At 42.4% G+C, this 25,855-nt stretch overlaps 1 protein-coding gene across 3 annotated transcripts; it reads left to right on the top strand.

Annotated features, from left to right (window-relative positions):
* mmp23ba (matrix metallopeptidase 23ba) lies at positions 1 to 25,502 on the top strand. 3 transcript variants are annotated; one of them, XM_084087795.1, is made up of 8 exons: positions 1 to 308; positions 15,184 to 15,319; positions 15,656 to 15,795; positions 16,845 to 17,012; positions 18,197 to 18,361; positions 18,482 to 18,592; positions 23,246 to 23,372; positions 25,221 to 25,502. In XM_084087795.1, the coding sequence occupies exons 2-8, from the start codon at positions 15,192 to 15,194 to the stop codon at positions 25,393 to 25,395; spliced, it is 1,014 nt and encodes a 337-aa protein (XP_083943921.1). In that variant the 5' UTR covers positions 1 to 308; positions 15,184 to 15,191; the 3' UTR covers positions 25,396 to 25,502. The 3 variants fall into 3 exon arrangements, with proteins under 3 accessions (XP_083943921.1, XP_083943920.1, XP_083943919.1); XM_084087794.1 differs by having other exon boundaries at positions 19 to 308; positions 15,257 to 15,319; XM_084087793.1 differs by having other exon boundaries at positions 52 to 308; positions 15,180 to 15,319; positions 25,221 to 25,501.
* Positions 25,503 to 25,855: the final 353 nt, after the last annotated feature.

A 25,855-nucleotide genomic window follows, 5' to 3' on the forward strand; every position in this document is an offset into this window, starting at 1 on the left:
ACAATGTGTGCAGCTGTGAAGCAGTCAGTGTGTTCCTCCATCTGAGCTCAGTCTCTGCTGAACGCTGAACACTGACGGAGAAGACACGCTGTCTGTCGGGAACCCAATGGCAAGACAAATAACCCACGGGAGTAATAATAAATGGTGAGGTTTGATACGTCTTTGTTAAGGGCAAATATTTGGACGTTGACGTCGCGAAGATGGTGCGTGAAGTTCATGGAAAGCTCGAAGGGCTTGTTCTGCTGGCGCTGGCCGGGCTCGGGCTCTTCGTGCATGAAGTCACGGCTCTGCCTGCCTGGAGATTTGAGGTATGTCATTAGTTTTTCATCAGGACTAATAATATTTCAGCATAACTCTTCTTCCTTGCATAACTCTTGACGCGCGTCAAAGCGGCGTCACGCGCGTTAAGTGATAGCCATTGATACGCTCGAGTTATACAACTAGAAGTCGTTCACACAGACTGGACGCGTCCTTGCGTTCATAAAAACGCGACGGAATGGAACAGAACGCAACGCTCATGACCAGCGACGTGTGTCTGGCGCATAAAAACAGAGCAGATGAAAGATTGATATCACTGACGGACTTTTGCAGGCATTACCATTATGCATTTTCATTATTATTTATGTGTTTTTTCGCTACATTTAATTTATTTTTTGTTCACTTTTGCTTTTACGCTCTGAAATTTTGGAGGATGCATCTTTGGTATTTCCAACAAAAAAGAAGAAAAAAAAAATAAAAAAAAATATATATATATATATATATAATAATAAATTTGTGGGGTTTTCAGGTTTGTACACTTTAAATGATCTATGCCAGTGTACTCTTAAAAAAGAAAACTAAAAACCAACAACTCACTTTGGTAACACTTTATTTTACAGTGTCCTTGTTACATATGTTACATGTTCTTACCATAGTAATAACAGTAAATTATGCATAATTACATGCAACTAACCCTCAACCAAATCCTTATCCTACCCTAACCTTATAGAAAGTACATGTAGTTAATTAATATTACTGAGTAGCCTACTTAAATATATAATTACACTGTAACAATGACACCTTAAAATAAAGTGTAGCCAACACTTTTAGCATATTTAAAATCTACTGTTGTTCTCAATTTTCTTTCAAGATATATAATAATCAGCATGAAAGGGAAGTTTTACACTAGTCTTTTCTCCTCTATTGTGTCCTATATCCGAGTGAAACGCTTCAGGAACAAGAACAAATGTGGGCGGGGCTTGATTGTGTCTGTGGGGAATTGATTGGATGGTTGTGGTTTGCTATTGGCTGATCTCATGTGAGTGACAGGTTGCCTCTCATCAGAGAAGAGAAGAGATGCTGGAAAGAAGGGGAAGTTATTCTTCACGATGACAGGTTGCTTGGAGGCACATGTAGCTCTGGATATATGGCCACTCTAAAAACATTTCTGCTGAGCCATAAATGCCATGAGAGTAATTAGACTAAACATTTTTCTAAATGTTTAGAAAAACAGAGCAGATGAACAAAACATTTTTCAAAATGTTTAGACCTTGTAATGCTTAATCAAAATGTCACTGGATCTTCCAGTGAAGTGTCAGTCTTCTCTCCGGCGGTGATGTATGCAGGATTCTGCAGTCATTCAGTGCTTTTAAGCCCCTCCCCTTAAGTGCACACTCATTTGCATAATCTTTTGAGTGCCACACCTTTCGTCTCAACATCCAATCAACAACTGATGCACAGAACCAAGCCCCGCCCATGCATTTTCTAAGTTTCACTTGGATGTATATTACAATGTTTCCATGTAATCCCGACTTTAAAGTGTAATTTTAGGCATTTGTATGGTATTTGCTACAAATACGAAAAGACGGGGCAGAAACCTGATTTCAGTAGATCTAAATAGCTCAGACATGATGCAAGAACAATCCCTTATAGATGTCACTGACCTCATGCAGTCTTGGCACTTCTTAAACGTTTGTGCAATATTGATTGTAGAAGGAAGGAATGCTTGCAGTCACATAATCTATCTTTCTTCCATCCTGAAATAATATTTGGATTGGCAAGGGTCTTATGAATTAGCTTCTGTCAGGACGGTTTACTCACCTGTGTGTTATTGACCCCTCGACTGTCTCTGGGATTTTAACCCTTGCATTTCTTGTTGTCCAAGGATTTACATCCTGACTGGTTTATGGAAGTTTAAACTGCGATTTGTGTGTTTTTGTTGCTGTTTGCTTTTGGATTATTACTATACTTCCTCTATAAATCTGTATCCCATGCACATATCAGACCTTTCTATTTCACAGAAGACTTTTCTGGATCTAGCTCTCATATACATCTTCTTGCTCTTGAATAGAACTCAACTGAATTCCTATTCGCTCACAAGGTATAAACAGGAAGCGGGCGCATGCACACATTGTCTTTCACTTCGGAGCCGAGCTTTCTGTTTGACTTCAGAATCTACAAGACTCAATAGCGCTGAAGACTCTCTTTCAGTGTTGGTTTGACGGCGCGATCAGCGATTGGCCGTGAGCTTAAGCTCACTCAACTGCTGTTTTCACAGCAAGCTTTTTTCTGTGCGGTATCGGTGGGCGTTTTTACTGATAGTGTTTACAGCACTGCTGTACACTGCGGCCATTCCCTGGGTGCCTCAGCACTGTGAGAGTAGTGGAAAGAGTATTGTTTTTTCTTTTCTTTCTTCTTTTCTTCACAAAAAGAGCAACAGAATGTTCTTTTCAGGATGTCATTCCGCTTGTGCGTTTCTGGGTGTGGTCATTCCCTGGCGCCAGCAGACGGCCACAATAGTTGTCTCTCATGTTTGGACATTCAGCATGCTGAGGCAGCTTTTGTGGATAGTTCATGTTCCCATTGCGGGAATATGACTATGGCCGCGTTAAGATCGAGACTCGCTTACCTCAAGGGAGGTGCAGTCCCCTCGCCTATGCCCCGATCTAGCATCTATTCTGCCCCGATGTCACCTGGCGCTTAGCCAGGGTGATCTGAGGATTACCGTGAAGGCTTCCCCGCCGAGGCAATCTCCGTGGGCCCCTCACGCCTCACAAACGCGGCCACCGTTAGAGCTCCCAAAATAACATAATTCGTCCTTCTCAGGAACGACTAGTTCTCGGATTTCGTCCGGTCTCACGGCGAAGGCTTACAAGGCCTGTGGACAGGCTGCTGGCGCCCTGCATGCCATGGCGCTCTTGCAGGTCCACCAGGCCCAGGCGCTCATGGATATTCACGAGGGCGGTTCTGACCCAGAGCTCCTCCGGGCGACCAAGGAAACCGCACCTTCTATTGGTCAGGCGATGTCCACCTTGGTGGTCCAGGAGCGCCACCTTTGGCTCAACCTGGCTGACATGAGGGACACCGCTAAATATCGGTTCCTGGATGCCCCTCTCTCCCAGGTTGGGTTATTCGGCGAAGCGGACGAGAGCTTTGCCCAACAGTTCTCGGCCGCCCAGAAGCAGACGGAGGCAATCCGACACATCCTGCCTTGGCGGACCGCTGCTGCCCCCACCCGTCCACAGAGCCTTTGTCTGCTCTTCAGGAGGTGGCACTATCTGACTCGGCTATGCGATTCAGTTTGCCCGGCATCCCCCAGCGTTCAGGGGCATTCTGTTCACCCGTGTTCTGGCAGACAATGCCCCTGTGCTCAGGGTGGAGATCGCAATCCTACTGGCGAAGGACACGATCGAGACGGTTCCTCCAGCCGAAATGAAGAATGGCTTCTACAGCCCGTACTTCATTGTACCCAAGAAAGGCGGTGGGTTACGACCAATCTTGGACCTGCGCGTCCTGAACCGGTCCCTTCACAGGCTGCCGTTCAAGATGCTTACGCAGAAACGCATTTTCAAATGCATCCGTCCCCAAGATTGGTTTGCAGCGATCAATCTGAAGAACGCGTACTTTCATGTCTCGATTCTCCCTCGACACAGACCGTTTCTTCGCTTTGCGTTCGAGGGATGGGAATATCAGTACAAAGTCTTACCCTTCGGGCTGGCCCTGTCGCCCCTTGTCTTCAAGAAAGTCACGGAGTGTGCTCCCATGTGCGAGCATGGTGTTCGTATTCTCAACTACCTTGACGACTGTCTTATCCTCGCCAAGTCGAGAGAGCAGTTGTGTGAACACAGGGACATGGTGCTCAGTCACCTCAGCCACCTAGGGCTTCGGGTCAACTGGGAAAAGAGCAAACTCACCCCCGGGCAGAGGATCTCTTTTCTCGGTATGGAGTTGGACTCGATCATCATGACACCGCGCCTCACAGAGGCCCGTGTCCAGTCAGTGTTGAACTGCGTGAGCTCGCTCAGACGCAGAACAGCAGCACCACTGAAACTGTTCCTGGGGCATATGGCATCTGCAGCTGGGTCAAAGTGACCCCGCACTGTCGCCAAACTCTCAGCTTGTGGTCAGACTCTTCCTTCCTGCGGGCAGGTGTTCCCCTAGAACAAGTTTCCAGACATTCTGTGGTCATCACGGATGCCTCTGTCACCGGCTGGGTGGGGGCCACGTACGGTTATGCAGCTTCAGGTCTGTGGACGGGGCCTCAACTGCATTGGCCCATCAACTGCCTCGAGTTGTTAGCAGTACATCTTGTACTGGGCCGCTTCAAAACGCCGCTACTAAGGCAAGCATGTACTGGTCCGTACGGACAGCACTGTGACCGTTGCGTACATCAACCGCCAGGGTGGTCTACACTGTCCGGACACGTCTCATTGGCAGTTGTTCTATTCCCTGACCGAGGGGACCCTCGGCTCGGATGCTCTGGCATACCTTCTTGCACAGCCTTCTTGCACAGACCTTGTGCAAAGTCAGGGAGGACGACGAGCAGGACTTGCTTGTTGTGCCGTATTGGCCCAACCGGACCTGGTTCCCGGACCTGGTGCTCCTCACGACAGCCCCTCCCTGGCCCATCCCTCTGAGAGAGGACCTGCTCTCTCAGAGACGGGGTACCCTATGGCACCCGCATCCGGACCTCTGGAAACTCCATGTCTGGTCCCTGGACGGGACACGGAGGTTCTAGGTGACCTACCCCAAGCGGTAGTTGACACCATCACTTCCGCTAGAGCCCCCTCTACGAGGCGCCTCTATGCGTTGAAGTGGAACCTATTCGTTGACTGGTGTTCTTCTCACGAGGAGAACCCCCGAACTTGCTCGATCAGAGCCGTGCTTTCCTTCCTGCAAGAAGGGTTGGTGCGAAGGCTGTCTCCCTCCACTCTTAAAGTGTATGTTTGTATGAAGGTAAGTCATTGGGAAAGCACAACCTGATCGTCAGGTTCCTGAGGGGGCCTATAAATCCGCCTCGCCCTCTCTCTATACCCTCTTGGGATTTGTCTCTGGTCCTTTCGGCACTTCAGAGACCACCCTTTGAGCCTTTGCAATCAGCTGAGTTAAAACATCTGTCCTGTAAGACAGTACTCCTGGTTGCATTGGCCTCTATCAAGAGGGTAGGGGACCTTCATGCATTTTCGGCCGACGAATCGTGCCTAGAATTCGTCCCGGATAACTCTCACGTGATCCTGAGACCCCGGCCTGGATACGTGCCCAAGGTTCCTACCACTCCCTTCCGGGACCAGGTAGTGAACCTGCAAGCGCTGCCTTCGGAGGAGGCAGACCCAGCCCTGGCTTTTCTCTGTCCCATTCGCGCTCTGCGTCTATACGTGGACAGAAGATCAGCTCTTCGTCTGTTACGGAGGCCAGCAGAAGGGAAAGGCTGCCAAGGGGATGGCCAACTGGATAGTGGGTGCCATCACCTTGGCTTAGGAAGCCCGACCCTCTGCCCGCTCGGGTTGAAAGCCCACTCCACTAGGGCTGTCGCTTCTTCTTGGGCGCTGGTACAGGCGCCTCGCTGACAGACATCTGTAGAGCTGCGGGCTGGGCGACACCTAACACGTTCGTTAGGTTTTATAGCCTACGTGTTGAACCGGTTTCTTCCTGTGTACTCACTTCAACCAGCTGGTAACACCGAAGTTCCCGCTCTCGTGTCGGCTTGCTGCCCCACTCCCTTCTACTGGAAAGGATACATGCGCTTTTTGCTCCAGTCGAGTTCCCCACCCCGGCGAACCCTTCTGAGTCCCTCCGCACCTCTTCGGCAGTCGGACGTTGTGGAGCGTCCGACGCCAGGCCTAGTGCTCGTATGCTTTGTATAACCTGTACTAGGCTGGGTTCCTTATGTGGTGATCCCTGCGGTGAGCCTGTGTCTTCCCTTGGCAGAGTCTGCTCTGCCGTCACTGTCTAGTGTAGTCTCCCCCTTCTCAGGCTGGAGCCACCCCAGTGACATTCCATATGTTGCACTGCCCCTAACCGGCCAGTCCATATGTGTATTCTCCACATGTACCGCCCTTGGGCAGGATGTGGCTTCCGCAGTGTCCTCTCGTAACGTCCCGTCGCCACAGTTGCTGACCATCGCTGTACGGCCATCACAATCTCGGTTCCTCAGCGAAAAACAATGTGTGCGTGCGCCGGCTTCCTGTTTACACCCGTGCTGCAGGGCGGGGCGCGTGACGCGAATCACGCACACCAACGTTCATTGGCTCGTTCTGTAGACACTCGAAGTTGATAGGGCTCCCTGAAGTGATCCCAATTACATCGTCACGTCGTCGTCACGTCTCCCGTTCCCTCCTTCAGGGAACGAGGGTTACATCAGTAACTGAGATGTTTTTGCTGATAGGTTTGTGAAAACCATGGGCAAGTTTCTCATGTACAGGTAAGTGCTTTTTATAGGCTGCTGATTTTGTTAATTCAACTGTGAACAAAATATTTTGCAAAAAGATCTGTTATCTAAAAGTTATCTTGACTTTTTAAAGAAGACTTTTGCTCAAGCTAAAACCAAGAGTGTTATTTGATTATAGCTAAATATATGACTTCTAATGAATCCAAGAGTTTACTAGGCCTATATTTTAAAGCTGAAAGTAGCAAGAGCTAAATTGTAGACATTTTTTGTCTGCTATATGCAGTTCAAAGTAAGATAAATCGTGAATATTTACTAGTTTTTGAATGTCTCACTTAATTCTGTTCAATATTACTGTACTGTATTACTGTACTGTTCAATAATGCTATAAACAATCAGTCTGTGATGGGTTTGCCATCAAAAGCATTATTCTCCATGACATCTGGCCCAGTTCTGGCCCACATCTCCCACATTTGTCTGGCCCAAATACGGCATAGAATGACTGCGATGTCTCAACCTGTGTGTGGCTGACAATAGCATACATATACGGGCCTCATCAGGGCCAACTATGGCACATATGGCTCAGTTCTGGCAGCGTCAAAAGTTACATGGGCCACATCTGGGCAACACACATCAAGCCACAACACACACTAAAACCGGCTTGATGTGTGTGGACCAGATGTGGCCCATGTTACTGAGCCACATGTCAAGTCAAGTTAAGTCAAGTTTATTTATATAGCGCTTTTCACAATACAGATTGTATCAAAGCAGCTTCACAGTATTAAATTAAAATAATACATCAATGCTTGTTTCTAGTGGAAAACGTCCACGTTTGGTAATGCTGATCAATAGTATTGTTGATTGATTAATTAAATGTGCCATAGTTGGCCCAGATGAGGCCCGGATATGTATGCTATTTAGCAGAGGACCTTGTTATTTGTGACCCTGGACCACAAAACCAGTCACATGGGTAATTTTTTTGAAATTGAGATGTATACATGAAAGCTGAATAAATAAGCTTTTCATTGATGTATGGTTTAGTAGGATAGTAAAAAAATCTGGAAACTGAAAATCTGGAATCTGAGGGTGCAAAAAAATCGAAACATTGAGAAAATCTCCTTTAAAGTTGTCCATTTATGTTGGCGATTGTGCTGCATTCACTCACAAAAATAAATGTTTTATATATTTACGGTGGGAAATTTACAAAATATCTTCATGAAACATGATCTTTACTTAATATCCTAATGATTTTTGTCTTAAAAGAAAAATTGATCATTTTGACCCATACAATGTATTGTTGCTATTGCCACAAATATACCCGTGCGACTCGAGACTGGTTTTGTGATCCAGGGTCACATTTAGCCAATGAAATCCACAGCACAATAGTTGACTAACCGTTAGTCACTAGAAGAGGTTTGGTCGACCAAACTTTTATCAGTCGGTTAGTTGCAGAAAAAAAAACGCCACAAGGAAGTGGCGAAATCACGCAGTCCTTGAGGAACAGATCGTTGACAGCAGGGAATCCAAACATTCGTCTATCGTTCATCGACTTCAAAGTCCACTCGTTCTAAAGTTAACCTAGATAACTGTGTGCTATTATTTAGCACATATTCAAGTGTTTGTGTGGAGAGTGTGTTTACTGCATGACATACCGTCGCCGGTTTATCGCTGCATTTAACTTAAAATACTCCATCACTTTTGCTCATACAGATAAGAGTAACGCAAACTGTAAAGGGTCTACTTTTATTTCTGTAAACTCACAATAACAGCAAAATGTTGTGCTTTTGTAAAGTAATGAAAACAATCAGGATGCGCTTTCTGCCGTCTCAGTCTCAGTGAACTTGAGCACGTCACAGAAATGAACCGAAACTCGGCGTACACTTTCCTCACAGACATGAGAAATATATCTATGAACAGATTCCAATGGAAAATGTTCATAGATGTTCATAGAGATAAATGTTCTCAGATTGTGTAATCCATATGAAACGTGCATATACGCGTTATCTCTGCAGCCGAAAACACAGAAAACATTACCAATAAATTATTAAAATGCTTTTGAGTCTCACATTCATGATCATTATGTTTGCCGGTGCGCTGTATGTTTGCGTTTGAGCGCTGATTAGGCTGTGTATTCTATAGGCAATTAAAGGCTCATTATTATGATTGATTTATGGCTTATTAATATAAACGTGCAATTAGTCGACTAATGGCTTAAAAGAACGACTACTAGTCGACTAGAAAAGTCTTTAGTCGAGGGCAGATCTACAGCAGGGTTTGACGACTGACCACCGTTCTCTCTAATGATCGCCAGCAATTAAAGAAATGATTATTAGGTTTGGTAGCATTGACGTGACTGGTCTGCAGATGTCCTGGACAAATGTTTAAACCAGAGGACAATCAGAGCTGAAATCAAATCTTTCAGTCATATTCATAAACTCTGTTTGAGGCAGCAAGTAAACAAGAAGAGGATGAAAAATCCAGAATAAACCAGCATGAATTCCATATTTTCAAACAGGATATACAACTACAATCATATCCAATCCATGTCGTTAGACACAGGAACAGAAGAAGGATAAATCTCTCTGCTGGATGGAAAGGCCTGTAGGTAGAAGGTTTATCCAAGTGTCTCTGGAATAGTTTGGCTGCTTTCCTCTTCGTATTTCTGCTACTCTCGAAGAATCATAGCATTTTTTTCTTTGTAGCTCCGCACCGCATAGCAATACATGACAAGACACTGTGACCTACATTTCAAAACCTCCAGCTCATTCCCAGATATACAGCTCAGTAGAATCAGGGTTCAAGGGGATATTTATGGGAAACCCAACAGGACAACAGAAACGTGATGTAATACACAAGAGAGTGACATCTCTGCTGACAGACTCGACCTACAAAGCTTCATAATTCCTGTCTGTTCATGGTTTAGTTATGCCTCTTTCTGAAGCCAAATGTGATAATTCAGAGCATTCTGACGTCATGCTCCTTTCATGACAAAAAAAACTAGTTTCTTCAGAGCTATCTTTGTGCAGAGCGACTGATCAAACACTTTCAAGTCATTCATACAACTCAGTAGAGAACCAACTTCTCTTTCCTACTCTTATTGCCTCCAATAGATTGCTTCAAGGTCCTGATAAACGAACTGGTGTGACGTCATTCCTAACAAAATCAGGTTAAAACTAAGTTAATTTCGGGACTTTCTGGAAAAGTTCACTCTGGCTTGGTAAACACCTTCAAACTATAATTTGTCCTTGTGGTGATGATGTTGTTTATGTGTCTATGTGGTGTTTTTAATGTGCTTTAAGACAAAGCATGTGTAAATTCATAAGTCGACACCATTGCTGAGTATTTTCTCCTTAAAACTGCAGTGAACCAAAGACAGTCTCAAAAACACGCTTTGAAATCGCTGGTGTTTCTGACGTCACAAACTACCTTGTAACCAATCAGATCAACGTGTGATCGTCAACCAGTGGATCTCTGAGCTGAGTGAGTGAGTGGAGGCGGGGCTCATTTGCATATTCATAGAACCACGCATACTAAATGAGGCAAGGGTGTCGAGTTACATTCAAGATATTTTAAGGCATGAAGAATTTTTTTTCAAATAAAAAATGTTTAAATATGTAATTCTGGTGATCAAAGATGAGTTTTAAGGGATAAAATGATTGACAACGGGGGACTTTAAAGGTACTGATAAACTTAAAGCGAAATAGAAGAACGAACTGGTGTGACGTCATTTAAAAAAAAAAAAATACGTTTATTTCGGGACTTTCTGGAAAAGTTCAGTGTGGCTGGTAAACACCTCTGAACTCCCATTGGTCGGTGTGGTAATGATGTAATAGGTGGGTGTGGCTCTTAGGCTCCGCCTTCTTTGAGGTGTAAATCTTCTCTGGTTCATTTCTTCTGTTCAGACGCGAGTGAAACCGTGAACTCACTGGAGAGACGCTTTACAGCAGAAACTGAAGCTGTGATTCGAACTGAAAGAGACTCTGACTCTGTTTTCATGTTTAATACAGTAGAGCTACTGCTGTAAAGCAATCTATTGTATAAAGTGCTGTATGAATAAAGCTTTACAAAGTTTAGCTTTAAAAAGTCAAACGTTTAGATAACAAACATTTTTATACTGTCTTTTTGCAAAATATTTTGTTCTCAGCTGAATGAACAAAAATCAGCAGCCTATAAAGAACACTTACATGAGGAACTTGCCCATGGTTTTAACAAAAATATCAGCAAAAACAACTAGACTTCATACATTTCAAACATCGTTAAAGGCAAATAAGAAGTCAGTAATAAAATAAGAACAAATAAATGAAAAAACCCAAATAAATACAAATGAACAAAGTTCAAGAAATCAAATACAGGCTAATCAAGATGTAAAATAACCCAGCATAGTTTCCTTTTTATAAATAAAATATAGCCTATATCCTTATTAATTAGTTATTCAGTCCAGATCAGTGTCTTTACAGGGATATTTTGACATAATTTTGTGTGTATTTGTCTGTTCAAGCGCAAGAAGACGTGAAAGAGATTATAACGTTTCCATCCCAAGCTGCTTAATGTCAGTCCTGGCCTCGGCTCATGGTGTTATCGCCAGTCTAACAGAGAAGCTAAATGAGGAAACTGTGGCAATCAAACAGGTTCCAGATGGACTAAAGGTTTCACAATGGATGGAATACAACCAGAACTGGGTGAAAAATGCACCTTCTGGTTTATCTCTGTTCCAGTGGGTTCTTGGGCAACGGAAACCCATTGAAACCTGTGAGCCCCCGTGTCCCAGTTGCAGATAGTTGCACCAAATTCCAGTTGACTTGTACATTGGCAAGCAGCACCAAACCTCAGACCTGGGCAAATAATGCGGCTTCACATCGTGTCCCGGACAATTGATAGAATATCCACCAATTTTGAGGTATTGTTGTTGAACCGTCGGTCTAAATCCTCTGTGATGTCCATAATCGGACATACAGTTTGCAAAGACTTGTATGCATTCTGGATATCTCCCCTGTGTACTAAAATATGTTCTAAGAAGGTTTGGCTAATGTTCCCATTAAAATATGCAATCTTTTCTGAATGCTCAAAATAGTAGTAAAATGTTCTTTTTCTTGGCCATGCGAACATTTCCCTGTCAGCTGGGCATTAGCTTCACATTAGGGATGCAGCGATATGAACATTTTGGCTGATACCAATAATTCTTTATATTTGAAAGTTAATAACCAATATATTCGTCAATAAATCTAAATCCAAATTTTTATATAATTTTTGAGAGCCTGATTACAAAAACAAAAGTCTCACCATTAAATCCATGTCCCAAACACACATTTATGTTCTCATTATAATTTAATGTAGCCGATATGACAAACTTCACTTTACTGTATTTTCCTTTTTTCTCCTATCATATTTCAAGCAATTCAGAACCATCATGTTGAACAGAGCGCATCTGAAGCTGGAGGAAATAATACATTATTGATCGGCTTTAATATATCGACCAAATTTTCTTATCGGGACGTTAACGATAACATTTAAGATGAACATCGGCCGATACCGATATAGTGGCCGACATATCGAGCATCTCTACTTCACATAATCTTGAAATGTATTCATTACATCCAAGCCTTCATGTTTCTGCTTGGTGGTTGTGTGCTTTGAATGATTCTTTAGATAGTCGTGTGACTTTCTGCTTATAGAGAACTCTTAACTCTAGAGAGACCCGTCTGGAGTCTCGAACTCCTTTACATCGCCAGATCGAGGGCAGCTCAAGACATTTAGTGTTATTAAAGCGGACGGCAAGCTGATCGCCCCGAAACATTGCCATCTGGGAGTTCCACTCTGTCAACTTATGTTGGATCCAAAATACCTTTTTCCATTTGAAATTATTTTCCACTGGATAGAAATGTCCTGATTGCCAAGAGTGCGGCTTAGAAACCCGTGTCATGTGATATAAAGTCAGTCTGAATCAGTTCAGGAATGTCCTCTCTGCCCTGTTGGACCAAAATAGTCTCCATCTCCACTAGTCTCGACTTTATCAGCGTTTTCAAGTGGAGTCTGCAAGCCTTTTCACTTTTAAAACACTCAAACACTCGCACACTATCAACACTTGACCCTTTTCCAGAAGACTGAGATGAAAAAGTCAGCAAGGACATTACAGCCCGTATAGGAAATCATGCTGTCATCCAGTCTGAAGATCGTGCGCTCTCTGTGTGAAACAAAACGGAGCCAAGCTTCATGCAAACACTGTGGATTTCTAACCCAGGGACTGTCTGGCGTGTGTGTGTGTGTGTGTCTGTGAATGTCTGTTTCAGACACTGGTTTAGGGTCAGATTACCAGTGAAGTGAAGCTTTGGACAGCGTTATGAAACCCAGAGAGTACGCTCAACATTAACTTCAGAGTTCAAATCCAGGCCAAATACCTTCTGGAATTACAATATAAAAATCAGGCTGTTTTTCATGGCTAGTAAGAGGAATGTTTTAATTTTTTATTCATTTAGACTTGGCATCTTCCTTCAATTCATTACAGTGCACATTCTTATGAAATCAAAACAATTTTTTTTGTGGCTATTAGCTTTGAGGCCTTCAATATAATTGACAATCTTTTAGCGCACATACACTTTAGAGTCTCGTTTTCCTGCCAAACTGACTCTAATTATTGATCTTGCATGCATGGGTTTATGCATATTTTTGTCCAATACAATCCTCTCGACAGTTAAATTGAGCCTCCCACTGGATTATAAATACTGTCTGTCACCAGGTAATATTTGGTCGAGTTGGCACTATTTTCATCGTGCGAAGAAAGCTGCTGTAATTCAATCACTCCTGATTTGAAATATATTCATGAAAGTGTCTTCATTGCTTTCAATCGTGCTTTTGAAAAAGGACCCTGTGATAGGCCCCACCCCCTACTTCCTGTGATAGGCCCCACCCCTACTTCATGTGACAGGCCCCGCCCCTACATCCTGTGATAGGCCCCACCCCTACTTCATGTGACAGGCCCGCCCCTACATCCTGTGATAGGCCCCACCCCTACTTCATGTGACAGGCCCGCCTCTACATCCTGTGATAGGCCCCGCCCCCTACTTCATGTGACAGGCCCCGCCCCTACATCCTGTGATAGGCCCCGCCCCCTACTTCATGTGAAGGACATCGACACAGGAAACAATTTCATGGGGTCTTTAAAGTTACATTAATTACTTTTTGTTGTTGATGATAGGATGATTTTGTCAGCAAGTCTCCTACTTTATTGATACTTTGAGATGACAAACTCCCAGAATAAATGTTGTACAACTGTAGCTCAAATCTGAATCCAAAAGTTTATTTACACACAGTCTTTCAGTTGTTATAAGAACATGTAGTGATATGATACTGATCTTTTACTCTCTCTATTTTAAATTTGCTGAATCTTCTTTGATTACACATTCAATTACTGTAGTAACCCTGAGAACTGTAGTAATGCTATAATTTCACTTTTATACCCATAAATATATCTTCCCTACCTCGAGTGTTGGCAGCTCTGCATCTGATTTTAATTATTGTTTTGTTTAAATACACTGGATGTCAAAGGTTTCTAAAAGAGTCTCTTCTGCTCACCAAGGCTGCATTTATTTGCTCAAAAATACAGTAAAAATTGTGAAATATTATTACAAAATAAAACAGCTGTTTCCTATGTGAATGTATTGTTAAATTTTATTGATTTATGTGATTCAAAGTTGAATTTTCAGCATCATTACTCCAGTCTTCCACAAAAATCTGAAGCAGCACAACTGTCTTCAACATTAATAATAATCATAAATGTTTCTTGATCATCAAATCATCATACTAGAGTGATTTCTGAAGGATCATGTGACTCTGAAGACTGGAGTAATGATGCTGAAAATTCAGCTTTGATCACAGGAATAAATTACACTTTACTGTATATTCACATAGAAAACAGATGATTTACATTAGAATCATATTTACTGTATTTTTCTTTAAATAAATACAGGCTCGCTGAGACTTCTTTGAGAAACATTAAAAAGTCTAAATCATTGCACACTTTTGACCGCCAGTGTAGATAAAATGACTGAATTAAAAAGGTAATTCTGTTGTGTTTATGTGATTAAACCAAATGTTCAAATGTAACAATCGTGTACAAATCTAATATAAGCTCAATAGCAGATCAGAGCAGCTCAGGGTTTTAAATTAAGAATTGTTAATATTTTCCACTTGTGAAAATTTTAGGCTACACGAAATATTATAATGCTGTAATGTATTGAGCAGTATCACACCAATGTTTTGCATGCACAGTCCTGAGAAGAGCATTAAATAATTGTCTTACATCAGATAAAAAGAGAAATCTGACTTAACAACTGAACCGAGCTTTCCTCTGACTGCGCTTACTTCACTCCCGACTAATCAATACAAGATGTGTTTCTGGCTTAACAAAGCCGTTATTAGAGCGAATCACCTCACAAGTGGAGTTATCACTCTTTCAGGAGCAAACGTGGCACAGACGGACCTTCATGGAAAATCCTGCTCACAGATCAATCTAATCTAATCTGAGATTTTTTTGTCCAAGGAAGAAGCTCTCATGTCTGGTGTTTTAATCATTGGGATTCATAAAGACGCCCGCTCCCATGTGCTTCACCTTTCCAGAAACAAACGCTACACGCTCACTCCAGAGCAACTAAAGTGGGACAAGTTCAAGCTGACCTACAAGTAAGAATCTTCCCCCCGTTTTTATGTGTTTGTACCACATCACAGCTCAAACACTTTAAGCCTTGCATGGCTGCTGCTTCTTTATATTTAATAACCAGTTTACATTTTTACAAGTCCAGAAAAGCAATAGGATTGCAACTACATATCAACTAACTCTCATTAGAGTGTTAGTAGACTGATAAATTAGGGTTAGATTTAGTAGAGTAAGTTGACATGTAGTTGTAAAGTTACTTATAGTCAGTAGAATGTCTAAAGTGGACTATAGAAATAAAGTGTAACCACTAGATGTATATTTTTGTTAACTTTGCTTTGCGTGTCACTGTTGTGTTTGTGCAGACTGCTGTCGTTTCCCAGGAATCTTCTGAATGCCAGTGACACGAGGAGAGGCGTCTCCAAGGCCTTCTCCATGTGGAGCGACGTCTCGCCCTTCAGTTTCCGTGAAGTCCCTTCCGATCAAGAGGCGGACATCAAAATCGGTGCATCAACACATTCATACGTTTGTTTGTTGTGTTCCGTCATTTTAGACCAAATCATTATACATTTTGTTTTTTTAGAATATTTTACTTCATCGGAATGGTACGAAATTTGGTAAAGGTTTTGGCACTTGCTGTGTGAACACACACACACACACACACACACACACAAAAAATTATGTTCATGATTCGAAAAGGTAAGAAAAAATATAGTCGCACTTGTATCGTTCGCAGTCAAAAATGAGCGCATTGGAAACGAATGGGATGCGAATTTTATCTAGTGGAAACGTTACTCTAACAAACTCTAACTGTGACTAAATCAAAGCCATAAATCTAAACAAGTTGTGTTTTAAATTTGAGGTTGAAATCTCAAAAAATTAGCTTTCAGTAAGAGTAATATATGAAAAATATATTTCATATTAAATTTAAAAATAGTATTTTTATGCATTTTTCACAATATTAAACTTAAACTTATCTCACTTATTTTTACTTCCACTTAAAAAAGAACAACTTGTTTCACTTCAGCAATAATCTGCCAATTGTCTCCTTTAAAAAGAGACCAAACTTAAGTCTGTTGCTCTTGAATGCTTCAAGATCTACGACAGTTTTCAGGTCTATGCTCAAAAAGTGATTAACAAATGGATCATAACTATTCCATAAATATAACTTTGAACCATACAATTCCCTATAAATAGTAATTATTAAATAAAAAAACATTATCAAACTAAAATATAGTGCATTCATAAAAAATATTGTAATTTTTGACCGTCATGCGAACAGCACCAGAGGGTTAAAGTAACACAGAATAATGCGCGTTTGGCAATAAAATATAATAAGACCAACACCAGATTAATCCTCTATTATATAATCATCATGAATAATGATCAGCATTTGTGTGCACATGTGGTTGAACTGATAAAAAAAGTTTTTCACTGGGGCTAATTCTGAGATGCATTATTCATGGCAGCACAAACAAATCTGCAATATCTGCTGTGCTATAATGCGTATAGAATGGGATCTTTGGATCATATTGGTTGTTTGCCTTTCGGCAGGTTTCTACTCCGTAAACCACACCGACTGTCTACAGTCCTACTTGCACCACTGTTTCGATGGCATCACCGGGGAACTGGCCCACGCCTTCTTCCCTCAGACCGGAGAGATCCACTTCGACGATGACGAGTACTGGATCCTGGGAAACATGCGCTTCAGCTGGAACAAAGGCAGGTGTTGTTTTCCCCCACTGAGGTCAAGTCCACACGTTTGAAAACGAAAAAATGTTTGCTAAATAAAATTATCCTGTCAGAAGAATTGCGTGATAACTTTATTATTTATTTTTCCGTCTGTATCATCTCAGTGAGATTTTGTGAGGTGAATTGAGCGTGAGGTGAAGTGAGGTGAATAGAAAACGCCGTTTTCTAATGTATCTGGATTAATGTATACGTAGCCTCAGTGTGAACTAAGAAAATTTGTATCTGATTATTTACTTCGCTGGAGAAAGAGTGCAGAAATTGTTGCTTCCTGGGTGTTACGATGTTCATTATGCCAAAAGAAATATAGATATCATTAAATTGACCAGACAAAACTTATCAAAACCCCTACTTAAAGGCACACTATGCAGTTTCCGTTTTTCCTCAAACAGCGCCCCCTAGAGTCGCTGTGGAGTACTTGTATTTAACGTTACTGTCGTAAATACCACTCACGACTTCCGACCGCGCTTTCTTCGTTTTCTTCGTCGACTCTGCCATGATTCACGTCTGAAATGCGTGCTAGTGTCTTCCATAGAGACTCTTCATGTGTTGTTGATGTATGTGACGTCGTGCCGTAAAGCAGGTCGTGATTCTCGCGAGATTTGTCGGGGCGCCACCTCTCAAACCTGCATTGCTATCGGGATGATTCGCCTTACTACGAGTTCGTTTCCCATCGAAATGATTTCGAAGCTGTTATATTAAGGTACAAATCTTGCATAGTGTGCCTTTAACCTGCAAGTGCCTTGTTTTCAGTTTGAAACAATAAGAAGCAAAGAAGCAAAATTTTCCAGTTGAATTCTCCAGTTATTAATTTCTTTAGCCTCTGAAACAGGGTTGAGTTGAAGCATTTTGTCAATCATAAAGCCACAGTTGTATATTCAACACCAAGTATGTTCTGGTTGGCTGCAATTGTGTGACTTATTGGAAATGTGTCAAATCGTGCCTGGCGAGAACACTTTTGTATGATTTCCTACTGGTAAAATAAGATGTTGAATTCTTAAATTCTGGAAGGCAAATCATGCAATTTCTAGACGGCAAGTAATAAAGCGTCTCAGCTGGCAAACTTTTACACGCGCATGACAGGCGTTTGTTCATGTTCATGGGAAGAAAAAAGCCATTTTGAACGTGTTTCTGTGTGTGATTGTTGTTGTCTTCAGGAGTGTGGCTGACAGATCTAGTTCACGTGGCGGCTCATGAGATCGGTCATGTACTGGGACTGATGCATTCCCAGAATACCAAAGCTTTAATGCACCTCAATGCCACACTGACGGGCCGCAAACTAATTACTCAAGATGAGGTCTGGGGCTTACATCGACTCTATGGTATTTTACACATAAGCACAAATAAACATTCATAAATATGTCAAATCTGGATTACTTATTACCTTTCTACAATTACCTGACACCTTCTTATTTGCTGTTTTTCTGTCCATGCCACTGCAGGATGTTTGGATCGATTATTTATCTGTCCTTCTTGGGCAAGGAAGGGTTATTGTGACAGCAAGAGGAGGCTCATGCAGAAACACTGTCCGTCCAGCTGTGACTTCTGTTACGGTAAGAGGCCAGTTACTCAGACCAGGGATCACCTAAAAAACTAATTGTATATAGAAAAACCATGAGACATTAGACCTAAACTACATAAAGTTTGGTCCTCATAGGAGCTTATTCCGGCCACTTAGATAGAAAGAGATCATCTCAAATACACATACAGTAAATAACCACAGTTCGTTTTGCTTTTGCATGTCTTTTAGAGGCAAGTTTGTTTGAAATAGATTACACCACAGGCATCAGAAAATGTATTCAAATAATGGTGCAGAAGTCTCTGCAAACTATTCTACCGAAAACAGTAAATGCACTGAATGTGGGTCTAAACTTGTAATGCCAGGGAATGAGATGAGGAGTGAAATGTCAGATTTTTTTTTCAACAAACAAGTTAGTAAAGAAAGAGTGGTGCTGGAACAAGTTTGTGTGACAGATGTTCTAGGTAGGAATCAAACCTTGGACTTCCAGATTGCGTGGTGCTTAAAGATTCAAGGGTACTCAACATTCCCAGAAATGGCTGACAAGTGAAAGCAATCATCATGATTTTGGGCTAAATCCTAAGAACATAGAGATATCTACTGGCTGAGAGGGTCAGTTTAGACAGGAGCCCCTCCCATAAGAACAGTTCCTGACGTTCCTGGAGCTATCCCAGACAGCAGCTTAAGCCGCAGACTTTTTCCCCAGACCTGTTGCTGTCTGCGTTTCCCCCGCGGTCTGTGAAGTGCCGTGAAGATTAGGCAAATTAGTCCGGTGACGTAGGACTGCGTGCTACTTTACAGTTCCCGCTGGATTTCATCCTCTGAATTTAAGCTTAATAAAGCCTGAACCTCGTAATCTGTCGTATTTTTTAAACTCCATTGTTGATTCGAATAGCAAACAACTGTTACTTCACGCTCCGCAACAGACGGTGGTTGAAATAAAATGCTGCGTGGAGTCAACCAATCAAAATGCGTTATGAACTCAATCAGTCAGCATGTTCAGCGCCCAAGTCCCACCCCTGAAAGTTCCTGAACTTTGAAAAAGGACTACCTCCCGAGCAGAGACTTCCTGAGGGGGAAATATTTACCCAGAACTTCATTTAGACCCTGATGATGTGTGGCACAGTGAGGAGCTACAGTAGTGACTGGAGAGAGAGAGAACAACAGACATCAGACTTTAAGTGTGAGATGTGAAAGGGGCCAGCAAGAGCCAGTAAGTGTCACAGTTAGAAAAGGACCCAAAAGCGAAAGCTGGTCACATAGATTTATTGAATAGCAGATAAAGGATAAAATGTGACCCTGGACCACAAAACCTTTCTTATGGGTAATTTAAATTTAGATTTATACATCGTCTGAAAGCTGAATACATAATATTTCCATTGATGTATGGTTTGTTAGGATAGGACAATATTTGGCCAAGATACAACTATTTGAAAATCTGGAATCTGACGGTACAGAAAAATCGAAATATTGAGAAAATCGCCTTTAAAGTTGTCCATTTCTATTGGCGATAGTGCTGCATCCATTCACAAAAATAAATGTTTTATATATTTAAGGTGGGAAATTTACAAAATATCTTCATGGAACATGATCTTTACTTAATATCCTAATGATTTTTGGCATAAAAGAAAAATCTATAATTTTGACACAAATATACCCGTGCAACATAAGACTGGTTTTGTGATCCAGGGTCTCAAATAGGCTGTCTGCCGGTCTAGGCGGACGCAGAACAGGAGAATGAAACTCAAAAGGACTAGGCTGTAACCAGGTGGGGTGAAAGGCACAGGTAGTTGCTGTCAGAAAGCGCGCACTGGAAACGACGAGTACTGGCTCCACTTGGCAGAAACAGCAGCACAGAATAGCAGGCTTGTTGGCAGAGGATAACAGGTGGTACCTCTCGTCTGATACACACACAGGACGGAACAGGACAAGATTAAGAAGAGGTAAATCACAACGATGAGGCGTCTGTAACAGGCATGAATGAACAAACAATAAACCGGCAAAGAGGAGAGAAGACGAGATCTAAATAGAAAGAAGATCAGGGCAAAGGGGGAACAGGTGTGAGATGATGAGCGAGGGCCCGAACGCTGATTGGGATAGCGGACAGCCGTGCAAGAGCGCACATGGAGAAAAGGGAGTAGGAAAACAAGCTGAGGAATCAAACTTGACTCCTGACAGTAAGAAACAGGGCTAATCTTTCGGAGGATCTTGAAGGGATCAGTGAAACGCGGGCCTAGTTTCTGAAACTCAATAGGAAGAGGGAGATCCCTTGCTGAGAGCCAAACCTTCTGGCCTGGACAGAGTAGTGCTCTAGATCTTCAGTGCTGATTAGACTTTTCCTATTGCTGTTCAATTGGGCTGTCCAAGCCCTACTTCAGGAACCCAGACTGGCACAAGGGGACATACTTATAGAGGAATGGTAAAAGGTGTTAGCGAACTCTTCCCTAATCAGATGTGAGCTCTAAGAAGTGTGGTTGTTACAGACCATGCATCTTAGGGTCTTCTCCTGGTTAACCCTCCCTGTTTGATCATTAGATTGAGGGTGAAAAACAAAGACAGGCTGATGGATTATCCAATGAGATGACTGAAAGCCTTCCAAAACAGGAAAGTGCCCTGGGAGATGCTGTGAAAGCAGTGTCCCCATTCTTTAAATACCACCTCCACTGCAGAGAGCTCCTGATTTCTGATATCAAAGCTCCTTTCAGGGGGAGGTCCGAGGCATCAGGACATGGAGGGTCAGTATGGGTATGGTACTCAATCCCTGCTTGAGCTGAATAAATGCCTGGCCAGCCTTCACAGTCCACAGGAACTGCCTAGAGGGATTCTCCGTTAGAAGTGGTTCTGCAGTAAAAGGGTTCTGCTAGTTTCAAATGAATCATCTGTAAAAATGGGCAAAACCTAGGAAGCGTTGGACTTGTTTGCAGGGTTTTGTCCCATGCATTGACCAGCCTAAATGGCATTACCTAGTAATTGTAATGGCCAGTAGGGGTGGTGAAGGCAGTCTTGTGAATGCACAAGGTGTTCTGGAGATACAGTTTGGTGAAGATGGTTGTGCTCTGAAGAAGTTCAAAAGCAGTAGTCATTAATAGTATTGGATATCGATTCTTTATCTTGAACCAATTGGTCCTCTTCATCCCTCTGGAAATTGATGTTGAGTGGGAGACAGCCATCCAGGTTTCCTACAAAGAAAATGAACAAAGCTTTACTTGTGGTGAACAGGTTCCAAGCAACTTAATGGCTCAGCCATAGGGTCTATAGCAGACCTTCCAGCAGACTTCAGTTCCAACCCTTATCTCACACATCTTCCTGTTATTTCTGGTTCAGGTATGTCTGATTAGGGTTGGCTACCCCTGGTCTATGGGGTAGAAGTTACATTGCACTACATTTGAAGAGGCCAGCAACTCTTGAGAGGCAGGAGGCAACGCAAGAGTCAAGTAGTGGTGTGAGATAAACAGGCAATAGCTTGAGGATGGCAGAGTGACAGACAAGAAGTATAACAGTTAGAGCTCCATCTAGTCCAAGATCTAGAGGACCAATCAATCTGTGGATTATGATCAGAGGTAGCTTTGTGAAGATGATTGGAGATGATTGGCAAGTGCAGTCCTTAAAGTTACATCTGAATTGACAAAGGCCTTGAGATTATGATGCTCTGTCTCATGCACCACACCTTTTTAAAGTCGGCATGAAATCAAATTTGACAAATCTTCTTTTTATATGTAATATTGTAGTGTTTATTATAAATGATTTATCTGTGCACTTCATTATTTTTTTTAAATTCATGTACCCTTATAATCTTTAATCAAAAACATTACCCTTCCCTCCCCCCTCGAAACGACCTCTCTTCTCTTTTGGTCACGTGCCATGGCGAAAGGGTGCGGCCAGAGCCGATGAGGGTGCGGCTATCGGTGTCTGTCTCGTTTCTGCTCTCGAGGGTGAACTTGACTCATCTTGGTTCGCGGGAGGCTCATATAAATATGAGCTGATTCCTGCCTGAAAATTTAGCTGCTCGTCCTCGTCGCCGGGCTCCTCAATAAAAAATCCTTCATGGGAGGGTAACGGTGGGGAGTCCGGTGGAGAGAAATCCTCCACAACTGAATGTAAACTGGCATTCAAATCTGCCTCCATTTTGTTTGCAACGCCCAACCTCCAACGATCCAATCAATTCCCGAAGAACGAAATCAAGCCCCGCCCTACATTTTTTTCTAATTTCAGAAGCCGTTTCACTCGGATATACGTCACAACAAGGAAAAAATGTCAATCTCAACTTCCGTTTCATGCCGACTTTAAAGTATACTCCATTAACCGTGAGCAACGTATGCTCACAATAACTCCGCAGTCATACTCTGCATGCTTGATCAAGCATTTGAGATCATAAATGGGCATTTTGTGATATTTGATTCAAATGTGAAGCAGGCTTTGGTATATTAGATGCATGGAGACTTTGCACCACACATTTTCTGATTCCCCAACCTACTTAACACTGTCAACATTTTTTCACTTCAGCACCACTCCCAATCCCAAAATTTAGTAGATTAATGAATAGATGTTTGGAGTCAACAGTGGAGAGGGAGCAAGGCCACCTTCAACACTGGGAGTGTAAAAGAGAACAATTCCACTGCTAGCAACCATAATTCATTGATGTTCTGGATGAATAATAAGTGCTGATTTCATTTTACCTTTCAAACAGAATTCCCATTTCCCACTGCCCCGCCAACTGCAACCCCCCCACGGACAAAACACAAGTTTGTTGTGGAGGGAAAGAACCTCACCTTCCGCTGTGGTAAGAAGATTGCAGCCAGGAAAGGCAAAATCTAGTGAGTTCTTGTTTTTCCACACACAGATTGTTACCATTTCTTGGACTTGTTTCCATATTCATGCTGTTTCTAGAAAAGTTTTATTACACTGCCTATAAAAGCATTTTCCCCTTGGTGGTTTTTGTGTTTTATTGGTCTACAATAGTGCTTCTCAGACCTGTCCCCATATTCACATTTTGGATGTCTCCCTCAGTCACACCCAGTTCAAGTCTTGCCGGCTCTACTAATGAGCTAATTAGTTAAATCAGGTGTGTTTGATGAGGTTCACATCCAAAATGTGCAATGGTGAGGGACAGGTTTGAGAAGCACTGCTCTACAACATTGAGGCAGAGGATTTCATTTGGTGTTTTTTGACACTGTACAGAAAATATTTGTAAATTATTTAGGACTTTGCAAAATATTTGTTTGCACTTTGCAGTGTTATTCACTTAACCCCTGTAAAGGGGCTTTCGCACCGGAGAAATCTTTTCATAATTCCTAGAACTATTGGCGGAAGTTGTCCGTTTTTGGCGCGTTCACACCGCTGGAACTAGGAACGATTTTAGTTCTAGGAACTTCTTTTGGAGGAACTAATTTACTCCTACATCAGAGTCGGTCTAAACCAGCACTATAGGAACCTTCCGTGACGTTAGTGTTCGCTGATTGGCCGAACACACGCAAAACACCAGCATCCGCCATTTTTAAAAAGGCTGTGTAAATACACAGATTATTGCCTATATATTTACTCCAGAAACTAACTCTACGAACATGGAAAACAGTGATAGATGGTCTTAACCTCTACGCTGAGGAGAAAATCCAACGCAACTTTGAGGGACCAAGAGAAACATGATCATTTATTTCTTCTCAGCGACACTGGACATCGACCACACGGCATATGCTAATAACTTTTCATTAGTGTTTACTTTCTATGTATAACAGTTCTATCTAATAACGTATTAGACAGGACTGTTTGACAGATCGTAAAATAATGAACATGGAGAATGCGAGCACTGTGTGTTTGCTCAGGCTCTGGCTGGCGTTCTCAGCGCCGTCAAAATAAGTGTCACAACAACAAGCGTGTCTTACGTCACTTCAGAGTTCCTACTGGCGGTGTGAATGCAACCAGGAAAACGTTCCTAGGGGAACCATTAGTTCTCTGGAAACACCCTGGTGGTTAGATCCTAGAACTACCCGGTGCGAAAGCCCCTGCAAGTCAGTATTTGGAACTGTAGATGCAATTTTTAGCCTCGAGTCTGTATGGACACTCTAGGTCTCTATCAGCTGTTTTTCCCATTATTTTTCCTGCTGAGGCTCAAGCCGGTGTCATGGAGATCATGAGTTCTAATGAGTTTTAAATTTGTGTGCATGCACCTGTAGTGAATCTGGAGGAAATGTTTTGTGAAAAGCTGGGCAACTCTGGTCCTCTATAGGTCCACTGTCCTGCAGAGTTTAGCGCCAGTCCTGGATCAAACTCCTGAAGACCTTGATTAGCCTGTTCAGGTGTGTTTGTTTAAGGTTGGAGATTAACTCCGTAGGAAAATGGATCTCCAGGGCCTGATTTGCCAACCCCTGGTTTAAACACATGCCATTATTAGTGAATGAGACCCATTATCTCAGTTTTCACTCCTGGTCCTTGGGACCAAATTTAATGCGTTAATGCAATGCAAATGATTTTGGTGATTACACCAAATGTTGTCAGTTCATATGACAATAATCTAAGATTATGTGAAAGGGAACATGAAGGGCTTTGGTCAATCCTTCAAATTTGCACAGTTTGGGATCTGGATGTTTTTCAGGTATATTCAAGCATATTTAAGGTTTGTGTTTGTTAGAAACGTCCTAACCATGAGCATTCTCCCACACCAACAGCTGGTATAAAGACGGCGAGCTTCTGGAATTCTCTCATCCCGGATACATTTCCCTGAAAGATGACCACATCACAATCGTGGCGAATGCCATCAACGAGGGCACATACACCTGCGTTGTGAGGAAGAAGAACAAGGTGCTGACCACGTACTCTTGGAGGGTACGAGTGCGCTTCTGAGATACTCTTGAAGATTTAGTTCTCTTCAGAAGTCAAATGTCCTGATAATTTACTCTCCTCCTCGTCATCCAAGATGTTCATGTCTTTCTTTCTTCAGTCGAAAAGAAATGAAGGTTTTTGAGGAAAACATTCCAGGATGTTTCTCCATATAGTGTCTTCAATGGGGTCCAACGGGTCGAAGGTCCAGATGTGAGTTTCAGTGCAGCTTCAAAGTCTCGACACGATCCAGCCGAGGAATAAGAGTCTTATCTAGACAAACCAGCGGACATTTTATAACAAAATAAACATTTATATACTTTTAACCACAAATGCTGGTCTTGCACTAGCTGTGATGCGACACACATTACGTAATCAGGCTGAAAGGTCACGCATGATCCGGTTCATAAATGTAGGAAAGGGCGAAAAACTCAATCTCATTTTCTCCTCCAACTTCAAAATCGCCGACGACATTGTTTGACCT

Source organism: Abramis brama (assembly GCF_963993115.1).
Source record: "Abramis brama genome assembly, chromosome: 16".
NCBI classification, from domain to species: Eukaryota; Metazoa; Chordata; class Actinopteri; order Cypriniformes; family Leuciscidae; genus Abramis; species Abramis brama.